At 41.0% G+C, this 27918-nt stretch overlaps 1 protein-coding gene across 1 annotated transcript; it reads right to left on the bottom strand.

Annotated features, from left to right (window-relative positions):
• Positions 1-84: 84 nt before the first annotated feature.
• LOC139376484 (zinc finger protein 518A-like) lies at positions 85-25755 on the bottom strand. Its single transcript, XM_071119118.1, has 2 exons — positions 25447-25755; positions 85-7582 (listed from the first exon to the last, which is right to left on the bottom strand). Exon 2 carries the CDS (start codon positions 7562-7564, stop codon positions 3176-3178), a length of 4389 nt encoding a protein of 1462 aa, XP_070975219.1. The 5' UTR covers positions 7565-7582; positions 25447-25755; the 3' UTR covers positions 85-3175.
• Positions 25756-27918: the final 2163 nt, after the last annotated feature.

Below are 27918 nucleotides of genomic sequence, written 5' to 3'. Positions count from 1 at the left end.
TCAAATAGATGAATCTATTAATATATGTGTTCCTGTGCCCAAAGAAACAACAAAACGAAATATTAGCAAAACACAAGACATTGGTTATTTTCCAAAGTACTTACATTTATTTGAGAAGAGAGAACCACAAGGAGGTGAATACAGTACAATAGTGTCAACCTGGTGCACAACAGTTTAGGCACTTTATTCTCAGGTAAAAAGATCCCGGCAACCTGTCTGACAGGGATACTAAAACTGGAAAAAAAAACATTTTTTCCTAAGAAAGGAGAATTCCATAAAACTTAATAACAATTATTTGGTCGTCGAGTTTAGAGGTATTGTTGTGTCAAGGGGGAGGGGGATAGTCTGTAACAAGCGTAATTTGTCAAATAAAACCGATTATACATGGTTCAAAGAAAGTGTTAACAGAACTCACTCTACTACTAAACAAATGTATTGGAACATGGGAAATAAGAGGTGTTCAATTAGCATAAGATCAGAAACACAAACTTGAATGAAATGTACAAGGAAAGTAGCTAATCTGCTGGTGTGGTTGCTGCTTAAACTGTGGTTTAGTCTTGTTTTGTGCATGCTGTTTCACCAGTCTTTCATGAAGCCATATGGTATTATTTTGTAGGTCTATTCATTTTCAACTACTACCACAATTTAACTAGTACAGCTTTGATCATGGGGAACATTTTCCTGCCCGCTAAATAAAAATGATCGTAAAGTATCACTCATGCAATAATTAATCAGTTGAGATATTTTTGCATACTGAACACAGATGTGGAAATAAAGGACAGTTACGAGAGCTAAAATCAACATAACTATGTTATGACTAATGCTAAAGTCAAGCACTGACAATTAAGATAGACAAATGGGGTTGTGTTATCCTAAAAGAAGCTAAAACGTTGGTCACCCCAGAAATAAAAACAGGTAAAATAGTGAAACAAACCGGGTTGTATATAGGAAGTACTGTATGTAACTGCTTAAAAAAAAAAAAAACTTTTCCACAAGAACGACCCATTTGTATACCTGTAAAACTATTTCTTCACAACTATTTCTGAAAATATAACAAATAATAATATGTGAAGAGAACATGAATAACAAAATTAAGGGAATCAAAACACAAATTACCACAATGTTCTCTCAAACCTATGAAAAGATAATAAATGTAAAATAATTACTTACAGTTGAAGTCAGTTTACATACACCTTAGCCAAATATATTTTAACTCAGTAAAAATTCCCTGTTAAGGTCAGTTAAGATCACCACTTTGTTAGGAATGTGAAATGTCAGAATAATAGTAGAGAGAATGATTTATTTCAGCTTTAATTTCTTTCGTCACAATCCCAGTGGGTCAGAAGTTTACATACACTCAATTAGTATTTGGTAGCATTGCCTTTAAATTGTTTAACTTGGGTCAAACATTTCGGGTAGCCTTCCACAAGATTCCCACAATAAGTTGGGTGAATTTTGGCCCATTCCTCCTGACAGACCTGGTGTAACTGAGTCAGGTTTGTAGGCCGCTCCTTGCTCGCACATGCCTTTTCAGTTCTGCCCACAAATTTTCTATAGGATTGAGGTCAGGGCTTTGTGAGGGACACTCCAATACCTCGACTTTGATGTCCTTAAGCCAGTTTGCCACAACATTGGAAGTATGCTTGGGGTCATTGTCCATTTGGAAGACCCATTTGCTCAAGCTTTAACTTCCTGACTGATCTCTTGATTTGTTGCTTCAATAAATATATAATATATCCACAATTTTCCCTCCTCATGACGCCATCCATTTTGGGAAGTGCATCAGTCCCTCCAGCAGCAAAGAACCCCCACAACATGATGCTGCCTCCCCCGTGCTTCACGGTAGGGATGGTGTTCTTCGACTTGCAAGCGTCCCCCTTATTAATCAAAAACATAACGATGGTCATTACGGCCAAATATTTTTGCTTTATCAGACCAGAGGACATTTCTCCAAAAAGTACAATCTTTGTCCCCATGAGCAGTTGCAAACCGTAGTCTGTTTTTTTTTTATGGCGGAGCAGTGGCTTCTTCCTTGCTGAGCGGCCTTTCAGGTTGTCGGTATAGAACTTGTTTTACTGTGGACATAGATACTTTTGTACCCGTTTCCTCCAGCATCTTCACAAGGTCCTTTGCTGTTGTTCTGAGATTGATTTGCACTTTTTGCATCAAAGTACGTTCAGCTCTAGGAGACAGAACGTGTCTCCTTCCTGATCGGTATGACGGTTGCGTGGTCTCATGGTGTTTATACTTGCGTACTATTGTTTGTACAGATGAACGTGGTACAGTCAGGCATTGCTCCCAAGGATGAACCAGACTTGTGGAGGTCTACAATTACTTTCTGAGGTCTTGGCTGATTTCTTTTGTTTTTCCCATGTCAAGCAAAGAGGCACTGAATTTGAAGGTAGGCCTTGAAATACATCCACAGGTACACCTCCAATTGACTCAAATGATGTCAATTAGCCTATCAGAAGCTCCTAAAGTCATGACATAATTTTATGGCATTTTCCAAGCTGTTTAAAGGCAGTCAGCTTAGTGTATGTATACTTCTGACCTACTGGAATTTTAATACAGTGAATTATAAATGAAATAATCTGTCTGTAAACAATTGTTGGAAAAATGACTTGTGTCATGCACAAAGTAGATGTCCTAACCAACTTGCCAAAACTATAGTTTGTTTACAAGAAATGTGTGGAGTGGTTGAAAACAAGTTAATGACAACAAGTTAATGACTCCAACCTAAGTGTATTTAAACTTCCAACTTCAACTGTATGTTACAAAGCAGATGAGTTGAATCAGAGAATATGAAATCACCTGAGGAATTTGGTACATTTCTGAATACAAAAAAAATCTAGCAACATTGCTCCCTCAAATATACTCCATTACAGTGTGCCAAGTTTTCACAGTTCAATTCCATCTGTACAAACGAGTTTAAGTCATATTTACATAATCGTATTAGAATATCTATACATACCAAAAGGTTTCAGGTTGTACCACACATCAACAGCCTCAAAAACGGTGACTCAAAACATAGCTATTAGGGCATTTATGGGAATAGAAACTGCTGTAAGAATAAAGTATACTGATGAGTCATTTGAAAAATATACAACTTTAACCTCTCCATTTGTGCCACTCTATAGGATTGTATTTTGGACCATCCAGGGGCTATGTGACAGCTTTAAAATGGCTTATTCCAGTCTCTGGTTGCCTCCATGAGATGCCGTTGGCCGTGGCCTATCCACTCCTCTTGGTTGTTGAAGAGTCGACCACAAAACCAACAGGCAAACATTGATGACATCTCTGCACATCTAGATAAGGACTTCACCACCTCGTACTTTTTCCTGCTAGTCTTTTTAAACTTCAGTTTTAACAGAAATCGCTCTCGGACTCTGCTTTCTGAAGGCCGAAGTCTCGACCCACAGCTTTGTGATGAGGGACATTTCACCTTGGAGCTTTTCCTCAGAAGTCCAGTCCGGCTGAGTTCAGAGAGAGCTTGAACCGTTTTTTGGGACAGTGCCACCTTGGAAACAGCACCTTTGTACTTGTTAGCAGACCTCATGATACTGGCCACTTCAGGAATATCGGCATCGGGATGGTTGAGAACCACTACCGGCTGATTTCGTCGAGGGCATTTTATCTCCTGTAGTGAACTGAATGGGTACAGTCTCAGAGTCCTCTCTGCATCTTTGGGTACAGGGACCCAGAGCGAGGGAGCCCATTTCTCAGTTACTGCCTTGCTCGAGAGCCTCTTCACTTTAGGCAAGTGCTCTGGGAGTTCATCAAACAACGCTTTCCTGTGTCTCTTCCTTTGACTTAGCTGGCGACTTGGCCTTGGGGTAAGGGGCGATTTATTCCGACCATCTATGCCCACTTGCTGCCTGACCCTACCTTGCATGTTGGATTGGGGGGACAGAAGATTTGAGAGCTTGGAGGCTGTGACAGGTTTGTGGGAGGCATTTTGTATGGGTACCAGTTTTTGCCCTCCCGTAGAGACATTATTTGATGACATCAGAAAACAGGGCATCTGTGTGGAATTTGTGGCCAGATAAATGGGCTTGTTGGCAGAGGAGTGTGCAGCACCAGCAAGAAATGTGCTACCATTGCCAGTTCTGACTATCTTATAAACAACTTTATTTCCTCGGTTTTCATTAGGTTGACCTTTCTGGTTCACAGACTTCCCATCAAGACTATTCAGAAGCATCCCTGACTTAGCTGGAGAGATATATCTAACCAAGAAGGCTTGTCGCCCAGTGTGCAATGCAGTTAATTTGTTCACCGAGTTCGCAGACATTGCCAAAACTGGACGGGACAAGAGTGGAGATTGAGACATTGAGCTTGCTAATTTGCTACCTGCATTGTGGGGGGGCTGGGTTACAGGGACTGGTCTCTGTACTAAGTAACAAGTCTGCAGTGACTTTATGGTATTTTCTCCAGGAGAACTATGTGCTGCGTCTGACAACAGCATATTTCCCTTAAAAGCTGTGCTGTTGACTAGGTAGTGGCTTGCACTAGTACTGGCTCCAGGCTGAATAGCAGATAACGGCATTGCACCTTTTTCACTAGCACCTAAAGTATGTCCTAGAATGCTGAACCTTCCACCATTGAGGGTGAGTGCCAACCCTGTGGTGTGATTCTGTATTTCAATTCCTGGCTTAACATAGGACACATTGATCTGAGGAGCAGAGCATTTGGTTATCAGCTTGAACCCTGTGTTGCCTTGGAGCTGCACAGGTACAGCAAACTGGTTCTCTGCAGTCTGTAAGAACATCTGTTGCTTTCCCTCTGCAGTTTTAAGGATCCTTAGCATAGTCTTAGGTGGCTTGACAGAATCATGGCTAGCAGCTGAGCAACCTATTCTATCTTTCTCAAGCTGGTGGTTAATGATAGCATCTGAATGCTCCTCCAGTATGCGACCCAAGACGGCCAAACTATTTATGCTCCCTGTTGCCCTTTCTGACACGGGAACACTCTCCTCCTCCATTTTTACTGTAGTTTGGACTTGGTGTTTAGACCCAGAGTGTCCATGATTATCTATCTCAGCTGCCAATGGGTTGGCCAGATCTACAGTAGCTATGCACTCATCATCCTCAATGTCACCGTCTGACACTCTTTCCATTGCAGTCTCAGTCTCTTCTGCAGACTCCACTTCCCCATTTCCCTCATCTGGAGGTTGTGGAGATGCAGCCAATGTCAAGCTCCATTCAGGTGACTCTTTCATCCAAACACCTTCATCCTCTGTCGAAAGCTCTGATGGATGTTCACAAGGTTGTGTTGAGTTGGAGGAAATGCTTGATGTTTCCTTTGAGTAATTATGAAAACTGAACACCTCTTGGTTGGGAGAATTAAGATTTTCAGCATTAGTATCAGTCTCTTTGGAGTTGTCTGATTCAGCTGGGTGGGACTCCAGTTGGGGCATCACATCTGGAGATAAAGTTCCAGATTTAGTCTTAGTCGGTACACAGGAATTAATCTTATTGGCAGTAAAATCAGAAGGAACCATCTCCTTGATAATTGAATGATTATTTTCAACAGTATCATCAGAAGGTAGGATGTCACCAGTCATGGGTTCTGAGGCAGTCTTCTTAGGTTTGTCATTGGAGGGTAACGTCTCTCCATTGGGCACAGGGGAATTTTCAGTGATGGGGTCACTGATCTTATCAGCTGTAGCTGTATTCAGGTCACCAACTCTAAGCATGCTGATAGTTTCTTCAGAGACTTGTTTGGGAAGCATGGTCTCATAAGCTGATTCAGAGGGCATGGTCTTATCTGTGAGCATTTTGTCTGGAACGACCTCCACAGCAGTCACATTAGGGCTTGAATAAGCAGACATTTTGTCTCCCAACTCAGAATCATTCGACTGATTAGCAATTGATGATGTATTGTTATTCAGTTTACCGTTCTGAATCGTGGAGTCTTCTGACTCTTTGGTCATTGGAGAAACCGCCAAGGAAGGAATCTGTTCATCCTTAAACTTATGTTGTTCACCATTCCTCTGCTGCTCTGTGTGTTTTGCTTTCTGTGCTATTTTCTGTGGTAGTTTCTCCAGTATGGGCAACATCTCCTCAATGCTAATGTCCTCTTCCTCTGGTTTCACTTGAACTGAAATTGCAGCATCTCGGTCAGTCCCTGAGGGGCTTAGAACTGTCATGCAAGGGAAGCTAGTACTTGAATTTTCCCAATTTTCAGCCGAATCTGAGCAGTGATTTCCATCGGAGGTAGCGTCTATAATTGGGCAGCCTCTCTCTTGCGCTCTACATAACATTATATTTTCTGCAGAGGACTCAGGCTTTGCTGTTGGTATAACTTTGAGAACTAAATGCTTTTTGCCGTCAACCATTTTGAACCCCATTACTTTTGTAGTACAGTTGGGTGGAATAGAGATTTTATTTTTGACCATGAGAACAGTTAGTCCATTGGAGTTCGAGTTTAGGGGGTCAGCCCCATAACTGTCATCACTTTCCGGGGACTTAGGTGGTGGTATCGATGATACAGCCTGGGAGTCAAATTGTTGCTCATTTTTAAGAGTCCCTTTGACCCGCTTCTTACAGTCCTGTTTCACACCCACAGCCCTTTCAAGGAAGTGTTGGGTTTCCTCCAATGTTTTCTCTGGGTTCAACAACCTTCCATTTTGGTCAAGTAAACCTACTCCAGGAAGAGAATTCAGTTTGGACATCCACTGGGATTCCTTAGATTGACCACCTGCAGCTGGGCTTTTCTTCAGCAGGAGTTTTAATCCTGAAGAGGAGTTTGCCAGGGTATTGTTGCGGTCCTCCGTTGCTCTCCATTTATTTTTCTTGCCTGCTTCCTCACCATGGACAGTTACCATGTGCTTTGTGAGGTATTCTCTCCGTGCTGCCCCATATCCACAGACCTGACACAAGAAGGGGAAGGTACCCGAGTGGAGTTTTAGGTGCCTCTGGTGCTCACCTCGGCTAGAGCTCACTTGTTGACATTTCACACATTTGAGCCGGCTCTCATTGTGATGATGGATGTGCTGAACAAATGTCCCTGCGTCAACTGTTGAAAACTCACATTTTTCGCAGTGAAAGTGGCCATTTTGGCTGTGAGACATGATATAGTGTCTAGTGAGCAGGAGGAGAGAGTACTGTACATCATCATTACAGATCTCGCATGTGACTAAAGTGTTCCTGTGCCCGATCCGATGGCGCTGAAGTGCAGGGAACTCATTTGTAACAAAGCCACACAAGTCACATGGATACGTCGGCAGGGTCCCCTTGTGGGCCCCCTGAAAATGTTTGAGGAGATCATTGGGGCTGTAGGTAGCGTCACCCTTACACTCTGAACACCCAAAGCTAAGTATTTTCCCAGAGAAGACTGCACCTTGCTGTATTTTACATGGTGACTTAGATGCTTTTCTGGCTGTCTTGCGACTACCTGACTCTTCAACAGATGTTTCATCAGGGTCACATTGGTCACTATATGGCAACCCAGGAAATTGATCAAACTTCTGGCCGGTGTGGTCCTTTGCCAATTCCTTTTCTTCCTCAGCCTCCATGTCGTCATGGCTTTCAGCAGGATCATCCAGTGTTTTCAGGTCCTCTTCCATGTTTCAATATAGAGGCTCCTATGAACAAGAGAAGAGTGTCACAAATATGCTATCTAGCGGCACAAGACAATTTCTCACCACGGAATCCATTTTTGATTAAACAGTCAGTCAATCAGAACTTGGGAATTCTGACTAACCTTGCAAATCAGGCATTGGTGTCAAAGGAGAAATTATGTGATAAATCAAATCAGAACTTTAGACACCCGACACATTTGAACAAGAAATTGAATTCAGGTTTGTGGGTGAAAATAAAGTGGTATTTATGCTTAAATCCCAAGACCCTCTATGGCAGGGATCATCAACCAGATTCAGCCGAGGGAGGGAACATAATCACAAATAATGTGTAGACTGAAAACATATTTAATATTTGACTAAAACAATTATTTCAATCCTTGCTTGCATTTGTATAGATCACATACACTAAATGGCCAAAAGTATGTGAACACCCCTTCAAATTTGTGGATTAGGATATTTCAGTCACACGCATTGCTGACAGGTGTATAAAATCGAGCACACAGCCATGCAATCTCCATACACAAACATTGGCAGTAGAATGGCCTTAGTGAAGAGCTCAGTGACTATCAACATGACACAGTCACAGGATGCGGATGCCCCCTTTCCAACAAGTTAGTTTGTCAAATTTCTGCCCTGATAGAGCTGCCCCGATCAACTGTAAGTGCTGTTATTGTGAAGTGGTGCAACAGCTCAGCCGCGAAGTGGTAGGCCACACAAGCGCACAGAAAGGGACAGCGGAGTGCTGAAGCACGTAGTGCGTAAAAATCACCTGTCCTCGGTTGCATCACTTACTACCAAGCATCAAACTGCCCCTGGAAGAAACGTCAGCACAAGACCTGTTTGTCCGGAGCTTCATGAAATGGGTTTCTATGGCCGAGCATTCACACATAAACCTAAAGATCACCATGCGCAATGCCAAGCGTCGGCTGGAGTGGTGTAAAGCTCGCCGCCATTGGACTCTGGAGCAGCAGAAACATGTTCACTGGAATGATGAATCACGCTTCACCATCTGGCAGTCAGACAGAAGAATCTGGGTTCGGCAGATGCCAGGAGAACACTACCTGCACAAATCAAGGACCATACATAAATGGTTTGTCGAGATTGGTGTGGAAGAACTTGACCGGCCTGCAAAGAGACCTGACCTCCACCCCATCAAACACCTTTGGGATGAACTGGAACGCCGACTGCAAGCCAGGCCTATTCTCCCAACATCAGTGCCCGACCTCACTAATGCAGTTGTTGCTGAATGGAAGCAAGACCCCGCAGCAATACTCCAACATCTAGTGGAAAGCCTTCCCAGAAGAGTAGAGGCTATGATAACAGCAAGGGGGGGATTTTGGAATGAGATGTTCAACGAGCAGGTGCCCACATACTTTTGGCCATGTAGTGTATTTCTCTATTATGCATGGGGAGAGTATTATGCATGCATAGTATGTATATCAGCCCTCTGATTGCAAATTGTGCCGATCTGTTCTGGACCGGCTGCAGCTTAACTAGGTCTTTCCTTGCAGCACAGGACCACACGACTGGACAATAATCAAGATTAGACAAAACTAGAGCCTGCAAAACTTGCTTTCTGGAGTGTGGTGTCTTTATTACAGCTAAACCTCTCCCCATCTTTACAACCATTGAATCTATATTTTTTTTACCATGAAAGTTTACAATCTAAAGGTAATGCCAAGTAATTTAGTCTACTCAACTTGTTCAACAGCCACACCATTCATTACCATATTCAGCTGAGGTCTAGAACTTAAGGAATGATTTTTACCAAATACAAAGCTTACTTTTAGAGATGTTCAGGACCAGTTTATTACTGGCCACCCATTCCAAATCAGACTGAAACTCTTTAACCTGTTGAGTGTAGGGGGCAGTATTTTGATGTTTGGATGAAAAATGTACCCAAATGAAACTGCCTATTTCTCAGGCCCAGAATCTAGAATATTCATATAATTGTCAGATTAGGATAGAAAACTCTAAAGTTGCCAAAACGGTCGAAATATTGTCTGTGAGTATAACAGAACTGATATTGCAGGCGAAAACCTGAGGAAGATCCAACCAGGAAGTGCCTAAGAGAAACTAATCTCAGAAAAATCTGGAACTTTCTGTCCAAAGATTATGCAGAAAAAAGTACCCATGCTTTTGTCACTTCTAGATTAGACTACTGCAATGCTCTGCTTTCCGGCTACCAGGATAAAGCAATAAATAAACTCCAGTTCGTGCTAAACACGGCTGCTGAAATCTTGACTAGAACCCCAAAAAATGATTATACTACGCCAGTGCTAGCCTCTCTACACTGGCTTCCTGTTGAGGCTAGGGCTGATTTAAAGGTTTTACTTCTAATCTACAAAGCATTACATGGGCTTGTTCCTACAGATCTTTCAGATTTGGTCCTCCCGTACATACCTATACATACGCTACGGTCACAAGACGCAGGCCTTTTTATTGTCCCTAGAATTTCTAAGCAAACAGCTGGAGGCAGGGCTTTATCCTATAGAGCTCCATTTTATGGAATGGTCTGCCTATCCATGTGAGAGACGCAGACTCGGTCTCAACCTTTAAGTCTTTATTTAAGACTAATTTCCTCAGTAGGTCCTATGATTGAGTGTAGTCTGGCCCAGGAGTGTGGAGGTGAACGGAAAGTTACTGGAGCCTCAAACCGCCCTTGCTGTCTCTGCCTGGCCAGTTCCCCCCCCTCTGTACTTTTTTGGGTCTCGTCTGTAGACTCTCTCCGTACTGTTCCACATGATTCTTGCGTAGGTGGTAAAAGAGGTTAGTGGTGTTTGAGTCTGTTGTGTGGACCGGCCTGTGGCATATTTTGCAGAAGACGGTTTTCTGGTTTGTGTCAGACTTCCATACCAGAACCACTTCCATGCGACCGAAGTAGCCCCTCTTTTAGGTACGAGCTCCGTGTCTCTGTGCTCTGTCACATTCACTCTCCTCCATGGTTTGTTTGTGCTGCAAATTTCCTTCCACACGAACGCAAAGCGTCGTCCAATTGACTAAAAATATTGCCGTAAAGAGTGTGATATGCGACAACAAAATAAATTATAGATATATTATGCTCCATCATCACACGATATATATCGTCATATCGCCCAGCCCTAAAAAGCAGTCCCAACAACTGCGTCGCGGGATCCAAACTAAGAAGCTAGGTAGCTAGCAAGAACTTTACAAATCACTTTCAAACAAACTTTCCAAACAAACAAAATTGAGCTCTTCCTCGTTCAACAGTTAGTGTTGCTTAGTACGGGAGGCTTACAGGGGTACCAACCTCTGAGGGCTCCCGAGTGGCGCAGCGGTCTAAGGCACTGCATCTCAGTGCTAGAGGCGTCACTACAGACCCTGGTTCAATTCCAGGCTGTATCAAAATTGGCTGTGATTGGGAGTCCAATAGGGCACAATTAGCCAGATTCGTCTGGGCTAGGGTTTGGCCGGGGTAGGACGCCATTGTAAATGAATTTGTTCTTAAATGTGACTTTAGTTTTCTAAATGACAAAATGTTTGTCCAGTAAACTTTGTGAGCACATACATTATACCCAAACATCATGGAACACCCCTTTCCACAGAGTTAATAAAAAGGACTCATGACAATTTTATTTAGTTAAGATAACGCAGGGAGAGGATCCCACTGTTGAAATTGATAAGAAATCTACAAACTAAAGACCAATTATTCAGACTGCAGCCGTTTAAATGCTTTAGTCTGGTAAACGCAGCCGATCTAAAAACAATGGTACTCTGAAAGATCCATTCTCAAGAACATTTCCGAATGGTACCCTGACGTATCCATTATAACAAGCTACTATGGAAGACTGATCTCTGGTGGACAAACCATAGACTTTCTGTTGACTGACTATCCAGCAGAAGGACCGGCGATAGCAGAGAGGGAAAACAATGGCATACACTCGTAAACATGTAAATTGTAATTTATTTTAGAATGAGCATTTGTTCATGTTCAAAGTATTAGCATTTCCATGACTGTAGGTATCAACTGTATTAAGTGTGTCCACTCAGTTTGCTGCTCTTGAGCTGTCCCCACCCATTTCCTTTGTCTACCAAGCAGTCATATCGGTTTTGTCCACTAGGGATATTTTCTTTGTGTCATGTTCGTAGCCAATGTATGATCTACTGTGTGTTTATGTAATTCTGTAATTGATTAGTTAGTAAATAAATAATTAAGCCAATTTGTATATCTCTGATTCATAATTTATGCTAGGGTTCGTGCAGATATCCAAGGGTTTGCGACGATCAGGAATGAGACTGATGCGGTAATAATACATTAATATAAATCTGTAATCGAAGGTATGAAAATATCTGAAGAGTTAATTTGGGAAATAAACTCTTTAAAAACATTTTCCCGTGGTGCCCTGACTTCCCAGTTAATTATAATTTACATAAATAGTTTAATCACATAATGAATTTTTACACAGAGAATTGATTTGATAATATAACATCCTTCACATTTAATGATTGTCACGCTAAGACAGTACTTAGCATGAGTTTGTAAGTAACACAAAAAATCCTAGGACATAGACATATCTGATATGGGTAGAAAGCTTAAATTCTTGTTAATCCAAAAACACTGTCCAATTTACAGTAGCTATTACACTGAAATAATACCATGCTATTGTTTGAGGAGAGTGCACAATTACAAATTTGAAAATGTATTAATAAACCAATTAGGCACATAAACCAGTTAGGCAGTCTTGATACAAAATTTTGAACAGATATGCAATGGTTCATTGGATCAGTCTAAAACTTTGCACATACACTGCTGCCATCTAGTGTCCAACATTTAAATTGCACCTGGGCCTTTCTCTTGCATTTCAAAGATGGTTAAACAAATTCATTTTAAAAAGGATCTCTGTACTTTGCTCCGTTATTCTTTCCCTCAATCCTGACTAGTGTCCCAGTCCCTGATGCTGAAAAACATCCCCACAACATAATGCTACCAGCAGCATGCTTCACCGTAGGGGTGTTGCCAGGTTTCCTCCAGACGTGACGCTTGGCATTCAGGCCAAAGACTTCAATCTTGGATTCATCAGACCAGAGAAGATTGTTTCTCATGGTCAGAGTCCTTTAGGTGCCTTTTGGCAAACTCCAATCAGGCTGACGTGCCTTTTACTGAGGAGTGGCTTCTGTCTGGCCACTCTACTATAAATGCCTGATTGATGGAGTGAGATGGTTGTCCTTCTGGAAGGTTCTCCCATCTCTAAAGAGGAATTCTGGATCTTTGTCAGAGTGACCATCGGGTTCTTGATCACCTCCTTGACAAAGGCCCTTCTCCCCCGATTGCTCAGTTTGGCCAGGCAGCGAGCTCTAAGAAGAGTCTTGGTGGTTCCAAACTTCTTCCATTTAAGAATTATGGAGGCCACTGCGTTATTGGGGACCTTCAATACTGCAGAAATGTTTTGGTACCCTTCCCCAGATCTATTCCTTCGATCTCATGGCTTGGCTTTTGCTAAGACATGCAGTGTCAACTGTGGGAGCTTATATAGACAGGTGTGTGCCTTTCCAAATCATGTCAAATCAATTGAATTTACCACAGGTGGACTCCAATCAAGTTGCAGAAACATCAAGGATGAGCAATGGAAAAAATAATCCACCTGAGCTCAATTTGAGTCTCATAGCAAAGGGTCTGAATACTTATGAAAATAAGGTATTTAAGTTTATTATTTATACATTTGCAAAAATTTCTAAGAAACTGTTTAAGAATAAGGCTTTAATGTAACAAAATTTGGAAAAAGTCAAGGGGTCTGAATACTCTATGGATTGAAAATGGCGGATTTGGGCAATAATAAGTGCCTATATTTGAACGTAGTGGCTGTACAGTAATATGCTATGCATGACGTCAGAACTCTGGCTCTGCGCTTTACAGCGCTGTATGGGTTTTGACTGATGGCCTTTCTGAAGTTAAGTTGCTGCCCCCATCCTCCCCGGTAATTGGGGAACTTTAGCAAATGTTTTGCTGTTCGAGTGAGGGAAACAACAATTTAAAATGACTATGCATTTTGAAAGATGAGATATTGCACTGCACATTTCCAAATCAAACTCATGTAATATACAGTGTCTACGTTTATGATCACTATGTTGATGTACAAGTTACAAGATGACATACCTTGGGTTGTTCTGAACAGAATGAGCCTGTTTGTTGATTGTGAAGAAAATTCACAGAGACACGCACCTGAATGCACTCGTTACTCCTTTCTAAATGCAACAAAATATGATCCGTTTTTGTTAATGTCTAACACTAAGATCATATTGTATGGCTTAGCTCATGTTGGCAATAAAGCAAGCTTTCAAATCATGCCCAGAAATACAGCCAGTATGATACATTTTTGCATCATATGATTCATTATTCATCATACCTGGCTCCAAAACTGACATGTAAAACATTTTGGGGCTATTTCAACCATAGACTAATGAAATTAATGAATAAAATATATATTTTTGGGGTGGAAATTTGCCTTTAACTGTACCTCTTTGAATGTAAGTAAACTATAGACAGGGGCAACGCTGTGATGGAATGCATTTTACTGACTGTTGTGCTCACTTACTCGAATATTGTCATGTTCTTAACCTCTCCTGAGTAGGGGGCAGTATTTTGACGTCTGGATGAAAAGTATGCCCAAAGTAAACTGCCTGTTACTCAGGCCCAGAAGCTAGGATATGCATATAAAACACTAAAGTTTCTAAAACTGTTAAAATTGTCTGAGTATAACAGAACTGATATGGCAGGCGAAACCCTGAGGACAAACCACTCCCCCCCCCCATTTTTTTGGGCCTACCACTAATTTTCAATGGTTCACTTTTATTATTAGGCCAAGCCCTCCCGGATTGCAGTTCCTAGGGCTTCCACTAGATGTCAAGTCTTTAGAAAGAGTTTCAGGCTGTTTTTTGGAAAAATGGGCCAAAAATTGTAGTTTTTCAAAGTGGCTTTCATTTTGTATGCATTTTGATGGAGGGAAACTGGGTGGATTATTGACTGAAGCGCACCAGCTAAACTGAGTTTCTTTGGATATAAAGAAGGACATTATCGAACAAAAGGACTATTTGTGATGGCACTCCAAAAGGTCCCAGTTACAACAGAAGACGATCAACAAAGGTAAGGCATTTTTTACATCGCTATTTCTGACTTTCTTGTCGCACCTCCCTGGTTGAAATATGTTTTTCATGTGTTTGTATGCGAGGCGCTGTCCTCAGATAATTGCATGGCGTGCTTTTGCCGTGAAGTATTTTTGAAATCTGACACAGCGGCTGGATTACAAGAAGTTAGCTTTATTTTGTTGTATTACACTTGTGATTTTATGAAATTACACTCGTGATTTTATGAAATTACACTTGTGATTTTATGAAATTACACTTGTGATTTTATGAAAGTTAAATATTTATAATACTGTAGTTTGAATTCCGCGCTCTGCAATTTCACAGGATGTTGGCCAGGTGGGACGCTACCGTCCCACCTGCCCATAAGAAATGTAGAGTCTACAAAGTGAATATTAATTCACTTCAAATTTTTTATTTCATGGCGTAATCACAACATCATAAAGGAACTCAAGTCCTTTTGTTCACCTGACCTAGAATGCCTTACTATCAAATACCAACTGCATTATCTTCCAAGAGTACTCTCTTCGATTAGACACAGCCGTGTAGCCCCCCACCCCAACACCTCGTCGGCCTTGAAAGAACTTCACTGGGTTCTATATAAACTGGAAACCATACATTGAGGCTAAATTTATTGTAGCTGGGGATTTTAACAAAAGCTCATTTGAGAAAAGACTTCCTAAATTCTATGAGCATATCAAATGCGCGACACGAGCTGGTAGCATTCTGGATCATTGCTACTCTAACTTTCGTGACGCATGCAAAGCCCTCCGCCGCACTGCCTTCCGCACATCTGACCATAGCTCAATTTTATCGCTCCCAGCCCATAGACAAACTAAAACAGGAAACGCCCGTGCTCAGGTCAAAAAACGCTGGTCCGACCAATCGGATTCCACACTTCAAGATTGCTTCAGTCACACGTGGACTGGGATATGTTCCGGATAGCCTTAAACAATAACATTGATGTATACGCTGACTTGGTGAGCGAGTTTATTAGCAAGTACATCGGAGATGTCGTACCCACTGTGACTATTCAGACCTTTCCTAACCAGAAACCGTGGATTGGTGGCAGCATTCGCGCAAAACTGAAAGCGCGAACCACCGCTTTTAATCAGGGCAAGGAGACTGGATACATGGCCGAAAACAAACAGTGCAGCTATTCCCTCCACAAAGCAATCAAACAAGCAAAGCGTCAGTATAGAGAAAGTAGTCGCAATTCAACAGCTCAAACACGAGACGTATGTGGCAGGGTTTACAGACAATCCCGGATTACAAAAAGAAAACCAGTCCCGTCGCGGACATTGACGTCTTGCTCCCAGACAAATTAAACAACTTGCTCGCTTTGAGGACAATACAGCGCTACGGACACGGCCAGCTACCAAAGCCGGTGGGCTCTCCTTCACCGCAGCCAACCTGAGGAAAACATTTAAACGTGCTATCACTCGCAAGGCTGCTGGCCCAGACGTCATCCCTAGCCGCGTCCTAAGAACATGTGCAGACCAGCTGCCTGGTGTGTTTACTGGCATAATCAATTCTTATCCAAGTCTGCTGTCCCCACATGTTTCAAGATGGCCCCCATTGTTCCGGTTCCCAAGAAAGCCAAGGTAACTGAACTAAATGACTATCGCTCCGTTGCACTCGCTTCGGTCATCATGAAGTGCTTTGAGAGACTAGTCAAGGATCATATCAGCTCCACCCTACCCAGTCACACAAGACCCACTCAAATTTGCTTACCTCCCCAGTATGTTCACAGATGATGCAATTGCCATCACACTGCCCTATCTCATCTGGACAAGAGGAATACCTAAGTCAGAATGGTGTTCATTGAATATAGCTCAGCATTCAACACCATAGTACCCTCCAAACTCATCAAGCTTGAGTCCCTGGGTGTTGAGCCCACCCTGTGCAACTGGGTGAAGGTAGAAAACAACATCTCCACCCCAATGATCCTCAACACTGGGGCCCCACAAGGGTGCATTCTCAGCCCTCTCCTGTACTCCCTGTTCACCCATGACTGCGTGGCCATGCACACTTCCAATGCAATCATCAAATTGGCAGACGACACTACAGTGGTTGGCTTGATTACCAACAATGACGAGACAGACTACAGGGAGGAGGTGTGGGCCCTATCAGCAAAACAAAAAAGATGTTCACCCACGACCCCGAGGCCATGCACGCCTCCAACTAAATCATCAAATTTGCAGGCAACACTACAGTGGTAGGCTTGATTACCAACAATGGCGAGATGGCCTACAGTGAGGCTACACTGTTTGTATTCGGTCAAGTTTCCGGTCACCTTGTCCTGGTTAAAAGCAGTGGTTCGTGCTTTCAGTTTTGCGCGAATGCTGCCATCAATCCACGGTTTCTGGTTTGGGAATGTTTTAATAGTTGCTGTAGGTACGACATCGCCGATGCACCTGCTAATAAACTCGCTCACAGAATCAGCGTATTCGTCAATGTTGTTGTTTATAGGCTGGGAGCAACAAAATGGAGTCGTGGGCAGCTTTTCCAAAAGGAGGGCGAGGGAGGGCCTTATGCGTCGCGGAAGTTAGAATAACAATGATCCAGGGTTTTACTAGCCCTGGTAGCACAATTGATATGCTGATAGAATTTAGGGAGTCTTGTTTTCAGATTAGCCTTGTTAAAATCCCCAGCTACAATGAATGCAGCCTCAGGATGTGGTTTCCAGTTTACATAGAGTCAAATGAAGTTCTTTCAGGGCCGTCGATGTATCTGCTTGGGGGGAGGAATATATGCGGCTGTGATTATAATCGAAGAGAATTCTCTTGGTAGATAATGCGGTCGACATTTGATTGTGAGGAATTCTAAATCAGGTGAACAGAAGGACTTGAGTTCCTGTATGTTGTTATGATCACACCACATCTCGTTAATCATAAGGCATACCCCCCCGCCCCTCTTCTTACCAGAAAGATGCTTGTTTCTGTTGGCGCAATGCATGAAGAAACCAGCTGGCTGTACCGACTCCAATAGCGTCTCTCGAGTGAGCCATGTTTCCGTGAAGCAAAGAACATTACAGTCTCTTATGTCTCTCTGGAATGCTACCCTTGCTCGGATTTCATTAACCTTGTTGTCAAGAGACTGGACATTGGCGAGTAGTATGCTAGGGAGCGGTGTGCCCGTCTCCGGAGACTGACCAGAAGACCGCTTTGTGCAATGTAACAGCAATATTTAGACTTATGGATGCCACCCATTAGATAAAATACAGAACGGTGCCGTATTTCACTTAAAGAATAAACGCTTTGTTTTCGAAATGATAGTTTCCAGATTTTACCATATGACCTAAGGCTCGTATTTCTGTGTGTTATTATATTATAATTAAGTCTATGTTTTGATAGAGCAGTCTGACTGAGGGGTGGTAGGCAGCAGCAGGCTCGTAAGCATTCATTCAAACACCACTTTTTTGAGAGGGGAACCTACGTTTCCAAGGAGTGCGTCTGCCCCAAGTCCCACCATCCACCCTTGTACCACACAGCCTGGGCCTAAAGTAACAGTGGTAGGGGGTTTGGAGTTGTTTTTTAAAAAAGTGGTAGGAGTCTTTTTTTTCTTCTCCAGATAGGTTGGTGTTAAACACCAACCTGTCTGCCACCACATCCAATTCACTGAATTGTTGTCGAAGTAGGCTACTATTTCTACATTTTGTTTCAGGCCTAGTCTGTACTTGAGAGGTTATCTACATTTCGTCAAAATCGCGAGTTTTTTTTTATTTTGACATTGTTACAAAAGTAAGAATCATTATCAACAAAATAGCCTACTTTGCGTGGGAGCATTGAGATTTTTCTCTGAATCTTTCTCGATCTAACACTTATTGCATTTCCTGAATGGATGTCAAATATGTATTTTTACAATTTGTGTCACTTTGTAGGATGGGGCAGCATTTTCACTTTTGGATGAATAGCGTGCCCAGAGTGAAATGCCTCCTACTCTGTCCCAGATGCTAATATATGCATATTATTATTACTATTGGATAGAAAACACTCTGAAGTTCCTAAAACTGTTTGAATGATGTCTGAGTGTAACATAACTCATATGGCAAGTGAAAACCGGAGAAGAATCCAACCAGGAAGTGGGAAATCTGAGGTTTGTAGTTTTTTAAAGCTTGGCCTACCGAATAAACAGTGTCTATGGAGTCAAGTTGCACTTCCTACAGATGTCAACCGTCTTTAGAAACTTGTTTCAGGCCGCTGCTATAAAGGAGGGGCTCATGAGACCTGTTTGAGTCAGTGGTCTGGCAGTGGCTCAGGCTCGTGACGCACGCTCCCGACAGAGTTAGCTCTGTGCTTCTCTTCAGACATAGGAATTCTCCAGTTGGAACATTATTGATGTTTTATGTTAAAAACATCCTAAAGATTGATTCCATACATCGTTTGACTTGTTTCTACGAACTGTAACGGAACTTTCCGAGTTTTTGTCTGGACGAAGTGCTCGTGCATCATGAAGATGGATTACTGGGCTGAACACGATAAAAACACGTGGCTATTTGGACATAAATGATGGACTTTATGGAACAAAACAGTCATTTATTGTCAATCTGGGATTCCTGGGAGTGCCTTCTGATGAAGATCATCAAAGGTAAGTTAATATTTATAGTGTTATTTCTAACTTCTGTTGGATATTTCTCTGGCTGGATTGGGCTCTGAGCGCCGTTCTCAGATTATGCTTTTTCCGTAAAGTATTTTTGAAATCTGACACAGCGGTTGCATTAAGGAGAAGTCTCTCTTTAATCTGTAAATAACACTTGTATCTTTTATCAATGTTTATTATGAGTATTTCTGCAAAATTACTGGATGTTTTGGAATTAAAACATTACTGCACGTAATGCGCCAATGTAAACTAAGATTTTTGGATATAAATATGCATATTATTGAACAAAACATACATGTATTGTGTAAAATGATGTCCTATGAGTGTCATCTGATGAAGATCAAAGGTTAGTAATTAATTGTTATCTATTGCTGCTTTTTGTGACTCCTGTCTTTGGCTGGAAAAATGGCTGTGTGTTTTTTTGACTTGGCGGTGATCTAACATAATCATATGTTGTGCTTTCGCTGTAAAGCATTTTTGAAACCGGACACGATAGGTAGATTAACAAGAAGTTTCTTTCATTTGCTGTATTGGACTTGTTAAATGTGTGAAAGTTACATATTTGGAAGAAATATTTTTGAATTTCGCGCACTGCCTTTTCAGCGGAACGCCTGCGTTAGAAGGGATAACATCCAACTCTCTAGCAATAACTCTCGTGGACTTTCCTACAGTCAGCACTCCAATTGCACGCTCCCTCAAAACTTGAGATATCTGTGGCATTGTTTTGTGTGACAAAACTGCACATTTTAAAGTGACCGATTATTGTCCCTAGTACAAGGTACACCTGTGTAACGATCATGCTGTTTTATTCAACTTCTTGATATGCTACACCTGTCAGGTGGATGGATTATCTTGGCAAAGGAGAAATGCTTACTAACAGAGACAAACAAATATGTGCACAACTTGAGAAATAAGCGTTTTGTGCCTTTTGGAACATTTCTGGGATCTTTTATTTCAGCTCATGAAACATGGGACCAACACTTCATATGTTGCGTTTATATTTTGTTCAGTACAAAATAAAGCAAGCCTTGAATAATTCTTAAACTGTTCCATTTCTGCAATTGCACAAGACTGTTTTTAAAGCGTTACAAGAACAAACAAAACATTAGACTCTCTGGTACCTTCATAATTTATTTTGTGTTGCCATTGCTCCAAACGGTCAGAAAAAAAATACTGTAGTCTAACAGCGCCTGTTTGGCACACACACGCAATCTTGATCTCCAGTATTTTCCAGAAGTCGTCAAATGTATTCCACACATCTGACTTCCCCTTTACTTCCTGAGCAACCAATAAATAAACATTCCCCCGTTTCGAGCTTCTCATGTTCCCTCCATCCATTTCACTATCACATGTGTTACGGTGTTGAGTTTGTTTTAACCATTTGATGCGATTATGATATGCTATAGGTCAGGCTCTATTGGTCACATGCTCTCGACGCATACATGTAAAGAGAGCAATGCTTAAGGGAATAGAGAATGTTTTTCCTAAACAAATTAGGGATTTCGGTATCAGAACTTTTCAGTCAGAAATGGCTGTAATTACGTTGCAGTTTCAGCAACAAGGATCGTGATAAACACTTGACGTTCTGTGATTTATTCAAAGAAGAAAAAAATTATATACAGTGCAGCAAGTCCGACCAAAACAAACAAATCAATTGCAGTCGGACTACCTCTAGTAATGTGTGTCTTAATTATTTAATCAAACAGTGTGCTTAAACCATCAGACAAGCTCAGTGAAAACACTTGATCTGATTAAAACACAGACACATCCTATATATGGAAAAATAAGTTAAAAAATTTCAACCAAACGATTGGTCGAAGAACAGACGACTCTTGGTCAAACAAGATTTTAAATTTGTATTTTTTTGCATTTTTTTTTTTACTCTGGGACAGGCCTGAGTCTTAGTCTCAAGTTGCCATGCCTCCCTCGGAGGTCTGTATAATTGTATATTGCATAAACGGTTTGAATGGTCTGCTGGCTCCCAGCAGCAAGATTTTGATTAGATGTTACATGTAAAAAATCCTCTCCCCACACGCACGTAGAAGGGGTGCTGTATATGTTATGTACTTCACTGTTTTCTGTCTGGGTAGTTGTTGCCCAGTGTCAAGTGTTAGTTTTCAAGATATCAAGTGTGGCTGACAGTCTACAATATATATTTATTGAAACTTAAAAAGTTGATTACGCTGGTAAACAGAACTTTGTAGCAGAAAAATGCTGAAGTTGCTGTTTTCAAAGTATTTCTGCTGTTTTGTTTCATAGCTGCTCATGGCACAAAGAAATACAAATCGTACAACCACCTTGCGCATCAACAGCTTTGCACACTGAGTGAAGCACTGATAGATACATTTTTGGAGGCACAGGCATAAAAGTTGGTCTAATTGACTAAAGTCAGCAAAGTGAGATTTTGTCAATGTTTCTTGGCTATTTACAAGGTTTAGTTCACAAGATAGGTTGTTTTTCAATGTTATTTTGAATCTGTTGCTTCAACTGATAGCAAAGAGACATCTCTCTCACACGTACACTGAACCTTTTTGTCTCATGTGATACTTTGGTAAAAAGAAAAAATGAAATTGAGCAATATACCACATTAGTTCTTACTAATACATTTACTGTTTTGGAAACATTACAAAGCATGGTCAGTTTTTTTATGCATTTATGGTGAAGAAATATTTTGCCTAGCAGATTTTTCTCATCTACCTGCCACTGTGGCTGGTGAAACAAAAAGTGAGTTTTAGGCCCTGCTGATAAAGTCAAACGTCACAACACATTCTAAACCGCTCTGGTGACAAACCAACTTTTTTCATTGTCTGCATTCGTCCAGATGGCTGCGCTTTGCTAACACCAAAAACAGTGAAGAATGCCCACTATTTTGTAAAAAGCTAACTGTACACTGTTTAGCTAAGTGAATTAAATGTCATCAGGTAGCAAACGTCATCAGGTAGCAAACGTCCCATTAGCTAGCTATCATTGTAAATTAAAAAGTCTCCAAATGCATTTGTAGATAACAGCCATGGAAGCAGCCTAGTTAAAAAAAGGTTTAAAAAAATTAAAAAACAAATAAAAATAAGGAAGAAGGTGTATTTGCAGCTCCAGCTTTCAGTAAAGGGAGAGTGTAGGCTACTGTACTGGATAGGGCAGGTCATTTTCTGGGAGGACATCATGAAAAGATTCTCCAGTGCCAGTCCCTGGAAGGGAAAACTGAGGACCGAGCGATAACAGCAACATAATATTTAGTGCAGTCTAATTTGAGTGTAATGAAGCCTGTTTCTTTGTGATGTTTTCTGTCCCCAGATATGGAAAGCTGTGAAAGCCTGTTTTCAGATGAGAGATGTCCCAAGAGACAGGTGTATATTATATTTATTATAATTTGTATTTATTTTACTAGTCAAGTCAGTAAAGAACAAATTCTTATTTACAACGACGGCCTACCACAGCCAAACCCTAACGACGCTGGGCCAATTATGCGCCGCCCTATAGGACTCCCAAGATCGAACCGGGGTCTGTTGTGACGCCTCGAGCACTGACAGGCAGTGTCTTAAACTGCTGCGCCACTCGGGAGCTATATGCCATGGGTTATACGTGTAAGCCCATCTGTCAGCAATTGTAGTATACAAAAATACAGTTAAACATCACAATGTATAAACCCATTACAATTCGAGGCCCAACACTGCTGGAGGTTTGCAGGGTTCTGTTTCAGCCCAGCAAATAACACACCTGATTTAATTTATCAAATCTAATGAGATGACAATCAAGATTACTATTGCTTGGCTGGAATAGAAGTCTGCTCACCCAGTAGATTGTGGCGCAAGGTTGTTCACCGCTGGTATGTCGTTTTTTTTACCTGAAATTACACTTTAGTCATAATAGCCTACTTGTTACTATGCAATTATCCATTGTTGTTTAGACGAAGATGTCTAATCTGACATACAAGTTATTTGCTTATTTGTGCATTTTGAAGTGAAGTGTTGATTATTTTAAGTGTTTAAACTTATTTTAAAGCTGCAATATGTAACTTGCATTATTTCTATGCTTCCCGTGATTAAGTTTAGTTTTAGTGTCTTTTACTTTCAGTTTGGTACACCAGCTTCACAATAGCTGAAACAACTTTTTGGTTATGGAAAATACATTTCACAGCAGTTTAGATGGTACAATGATTCTCTAATGTACACTATAGTTGCTTGGTTTGTCATAGACTGAAATTAGGCAAACAATTAACTTTTGCAACCAGGGAATGGCAGAGCGATTTCTGCATAGTACACCTTTTAAGAGTTGAACTATTATTCCAAATGAACTAGTATCAATGTTGATTAATCACATATCACAATATACCAGATTTTATACATGCCTTTTTAGTGCTGACAAAAAATAGCTTAGTGCATATCCAACCCTTGTAATTTACAGTATGAAAATAATGAGATGACAACTAGGCTACAGGAGATGAGCATTACAGGTGTCATTTTATGAGGTTAATTTTATTTCATTCAGCAATGTTACTTGCAAAATTACTGCAGTTGTTCCCATAGACAGTAAATGGTTGCGTTACATATCACTGACCCTGGATAAGATAGTGACTGGGCTAACACAGCTAACCTTTTATGTTAATAATATGCTGTTTTTATTAACATTTTGTTGGCTTTATAATCATGACAGAAATGTAACTTTAGCTAGTTATACATAGGTAGCTTACAAGGTTAGCTGACTTTCCTCAAAACGAACCTCATTGTGGCTAGCTACTTCTTGTCCCTGATGCTAGCCTTTAGAGCCAAATATCACTTCAGAAACGGCTAAATTTAATAAATATTGATATGGCCAGCATGGTCTGCCATTTCTCCCCTCTTGCTGCAGCTTTAGCGGATCTCAAAATAACAGAGAAAGGTTGTGAAATCCAGCGTGCTGCAAACAAACTGAAATGTTTTGTTGCCAGTGTTTTGTAGACATTTTAGTCCTCAAGCACTGTTTCTCCTATGGCACTAATCTGGTGAGCACCTTCGGAGCTCTGCCAAGCAAGGCATTTGATTGGTTTGACGTATTAGGAGGAGTCACTGATTTACACTACCTTGCTGAACAGTTTGTTGTGAGCTACACGTTTTTCCAAACTAAAGAACGTTTTGCTCCCATTTGTGTGTGTGGCTTGAGGCAATGAGTGAGGTATTGTATAGGGCAGTTGGAGCTTTCAAGAGAACTGGGAACTTAAGAGAAAAAAAACTAGGTCTAATCATAAAGTGAGTGATCCCCCCCTCAGTTGTCCTGAACCCACTGATGTCGGAGAGTTCCAGATTCCCAGTTGTTTAGAACTGGACAAGTCACCATGGGGAAGATATCAGCATGGTCACGTCTTCCCCAACCCCTACCCATTTTCAACTGGTCGGTCATTCAGCATAGCACCGTTTTCATTCAATTGAAAGTCCCAGAAGGTAAAAACATACTGAACGCAGCCCTGGTTCGTGAGGAGGCTAAGCTATCCTACAGATGGGTTGGCTGACAATGTCACAAACAACGATGTGCGCGCTTCCATGTTGTGATTCTGGATGGCTCGATTACTAGCAAAATGTCAAGAAACTGCCAAGTGGTATATCGTAAGTGGCTCGTTTCAAATTGCTATTGATACCATGTCTTGTTTTGACTGATTTCATGTCAATGCTAATAAGGCTAAACTTCTAGTTCAATAGCTAGCTAATCAACAACTGTGACGATGTATTTGAGAAACAACAAGTGGTCATTGTGCAAATGTATGTTTTCTATACACCGTGGAGACAAAATATAGTTTACACGTTGTCAACAATCTAAGCCAACCTCCGTTTTGCCCCATCGGTTGGGCGCATCTAATTTTTGTTGCTAAACAACCAACCCATCTATAGAGCCTCTACATTATCTAACTTGGAGAAACGTGGACGTATACAAAACCAGTGTAAGGAAGCATTACACAATGTTTGTCTTGCGAATTCCCACTGTTCCAGCTAACGTTACTTTACTAATCAACTTCATCCTTGATACTGACATAATTACTTTACGTTGCGACTTGTGTAAACGGTTATTGGAATACAAAATAGAGCTTGCCCACACCCACTCGAGAAATAACCTCATAATGGAAATATATGGCTAGAAATTAGACATTCTTGACTGATAAAAATTAGTTAAAAGGGATTTACTGTTGATTAATTTACCTTTTCTCTTTAGCCTTGCAGTTCAGCGATGGCGGCCATGACAGTTCCATCCGGGTACTCCGTTGCTGATTGACTGAGGTTGGTGAGGCATCTAAAGCGGATGAATATGGATTACCTGCTAGTCTCGATTCAAGAGCTGTTCAAGCATTTAGAAAATCATTTTTCTATGCGACCGACTGATTCAGAATAGGCAAATTCATATGAAAATAATGTTCAAAGGCCCGTGTTCCACATTCCCTCTGTTTCGCAAAATTATCATGGTCGTGCTTCCCATCCGAAACAGTTCCTGCATATATTATCACGACATTTGTGACGTTTTGGTCTTCTGCAATGTTTTTTTCCCGGCTGTTCCTGCCATAGCACTAGAATGAATAGAACGGTTATCCCCATTCAATTGAATTATGCATAATGGGTGGACTGGCGGCCATTGCAAGTGTACCCATAGTAGCAAAGCAGGAAGTGTACCCATCAATTTGGGCTGTGATTTGTTTTAACAGCTCAACGGACATAAAATAAAATACATTCCATTGCTGGAGCCACATCAGTTAGCATAAGTTAAATTAACATTCTCCAGTACCATGTAAATTATTGCGTCACAATACCAGGCAGCCATTGCAATAGTACCCATGATGTTCCATGTCCTTTCTATTCATTCAATTTCTATGGTTTGTGGGCACCATTTTTCTTTCCAAGCAAGCGGAAGTTTGAGGGATCCTTCAACCATACGTTTGTTGTCTTTGAAGGAGAGACTCGTTTTCATGAACATGTTTTCACTTGAGAAATACTGCACCAAACATCTTGGTTAGTTGTAAAATTGCGCGACAAAAACAATGAATTCAGACTATTTTGAGGAAGTGTAAACAGGCTACGGCGCATCAAGAGGGACAAACAGTACTATTGCCGACGTGCGCCTATTTGTCGATTGCATGAACTTCACAAAAATGTGATCAGTTGATTTTTTTTATTGCATTACGCGAACATTGTACAAAACAATAAATATCAGATATCACAAATAACAAAAAATACATAAAATAAATCCAGAGACACGAAAAAAGTTATGCTTTTAGACAAGTTACATTTTTACAAACACTGTAGACACTTCTTTGATAATTTGGTATTTATATATTTTTGGGATGTTATATAATGTTGTAAATCGATTATAAAAAATATTGAAAATGTTGTTTACCCATGAACTTCGCAATGAAATTAGTAAATTTACACTTGGCAGTCACTGTGTGTATGTAAAATAAAAAGGAACATCAAATTTGGTATTGCTTACAGGTTTACCCATTTTATCACAAATATATATTTTCATATCTGTCCAAAATATTTCGCTATGTAAACCATCTCAAAATAAATGCTCTATAGTCTAATTTTCCAATTCACAAAAGCTGTATTGCAAAATGTGACATTTTAGCACTTAAAGATGCAATGGGTCCTAGATCATGTGATTGGAGTGTCATGATGTTTTGACTGCAGTGAGAGAGGCCCAACTCAGCGGGGGGCTCAAGATGGCGGCATGAGTGGGTGAGGAACAATTTTAGGGTTTTCTCACAAAGTTTATAGTTTTAGACTGCAGTTGCATTTTTAGTTTTTTCACAAAAAATGAAATCTAACCATACAATGTAGCTATTTTGAATAATTTTGTAATTAATCAAACCATTGAAATATATTTTTGACGATTTCCAACGAACAAGCTGGCTATCAAAAAGTTTCAGCGTGTGTAGTTAAGTTAGCCTGCTAACGTCTTCATAGCTAGTAGCATGTAATCAGGACATGACCAAACTGTTGCTGAGATAATGGATGTTGAAACTTCCAAGGAGAAAAGAGGCATTGTTGAAACTCAATCATATGCTTGCAGGGGGGCGAATGTGATCCATACCGAATACCCCAACCAAGTGGCAACTTCCAAAGAAGCTGAGAAGTGAACCATCAATGAGCCAGCTACAGGACAACATTGTCCGCTTCCTCACGGCTAAAATCAAAGAGAGCGCAGATGACATCATGAATTTGGTGTAAAAGAACAGTATCAGCATCGTTAACCTGAAGATAGCGACTGATTTCAGTGCTGAGGAAGTAAAAACTCTGAAGCAGGAGAAAAAGACATTGAAAATTCAGGTTGCAAAGCAGGAGAAGAAACTCACTGAAATGGAGTCAAAGGTAAACGAGAATAACCAGTATAGTCGGAGATGGAGTCTTCGAATTTATGGAATAGCAGAAAAATCTGACAAGAACATCAAAGCAAGATTGAAGGATATTTGCAGGGCAATAGTCCCGGAGGAGAAGGGAAATGTTGTTGCAGGTTCTCTGGATCTAGTGCACCGCCTGGGTAGGCTGAGAGATGGGGGAAAACAACCAGCCACCACGACCAGTGAACATGAGATTCATCTCCAGGACAGCGAGGGATATGACATGGAAAAGTACAAAGAAAATTACTATTTAAAAAGAACAACCTGAGGTTCAAGGAGGATC

This window comes from Oncorhynchus clarkii, chromosome 20 (genome assembly GCF_045791955.1).
Source record: "Oncorhynchus clarkii lewisi isolate Uvic-CL-2024 chromosome 20, UVic_Ocla_1.0, whole genome shotgun sequence".
Classification (NCBI taxonomy): domain Eukaryota; kingdom Metazoa; phylum Chordata; class Actinopteri; order Salmoniformes; family Salmonidae; genus Oncorhynchus; species Oncorhynchus clarkii.
The sequence above is the reverse complement of the archived record's forward strand: the minus strand, read 5'-3'. Positions and strand labels throughout refer to the sequence as shown.

Coding starts and splice junctions, on each gene's coding strand:
- LOC139376484 (XM_071119118.1), bottom strand. CDS start 7,564: ATGGAAGAGGACCTGAAAACACTGGATGATCCTGCTGAAAGCCATGAC.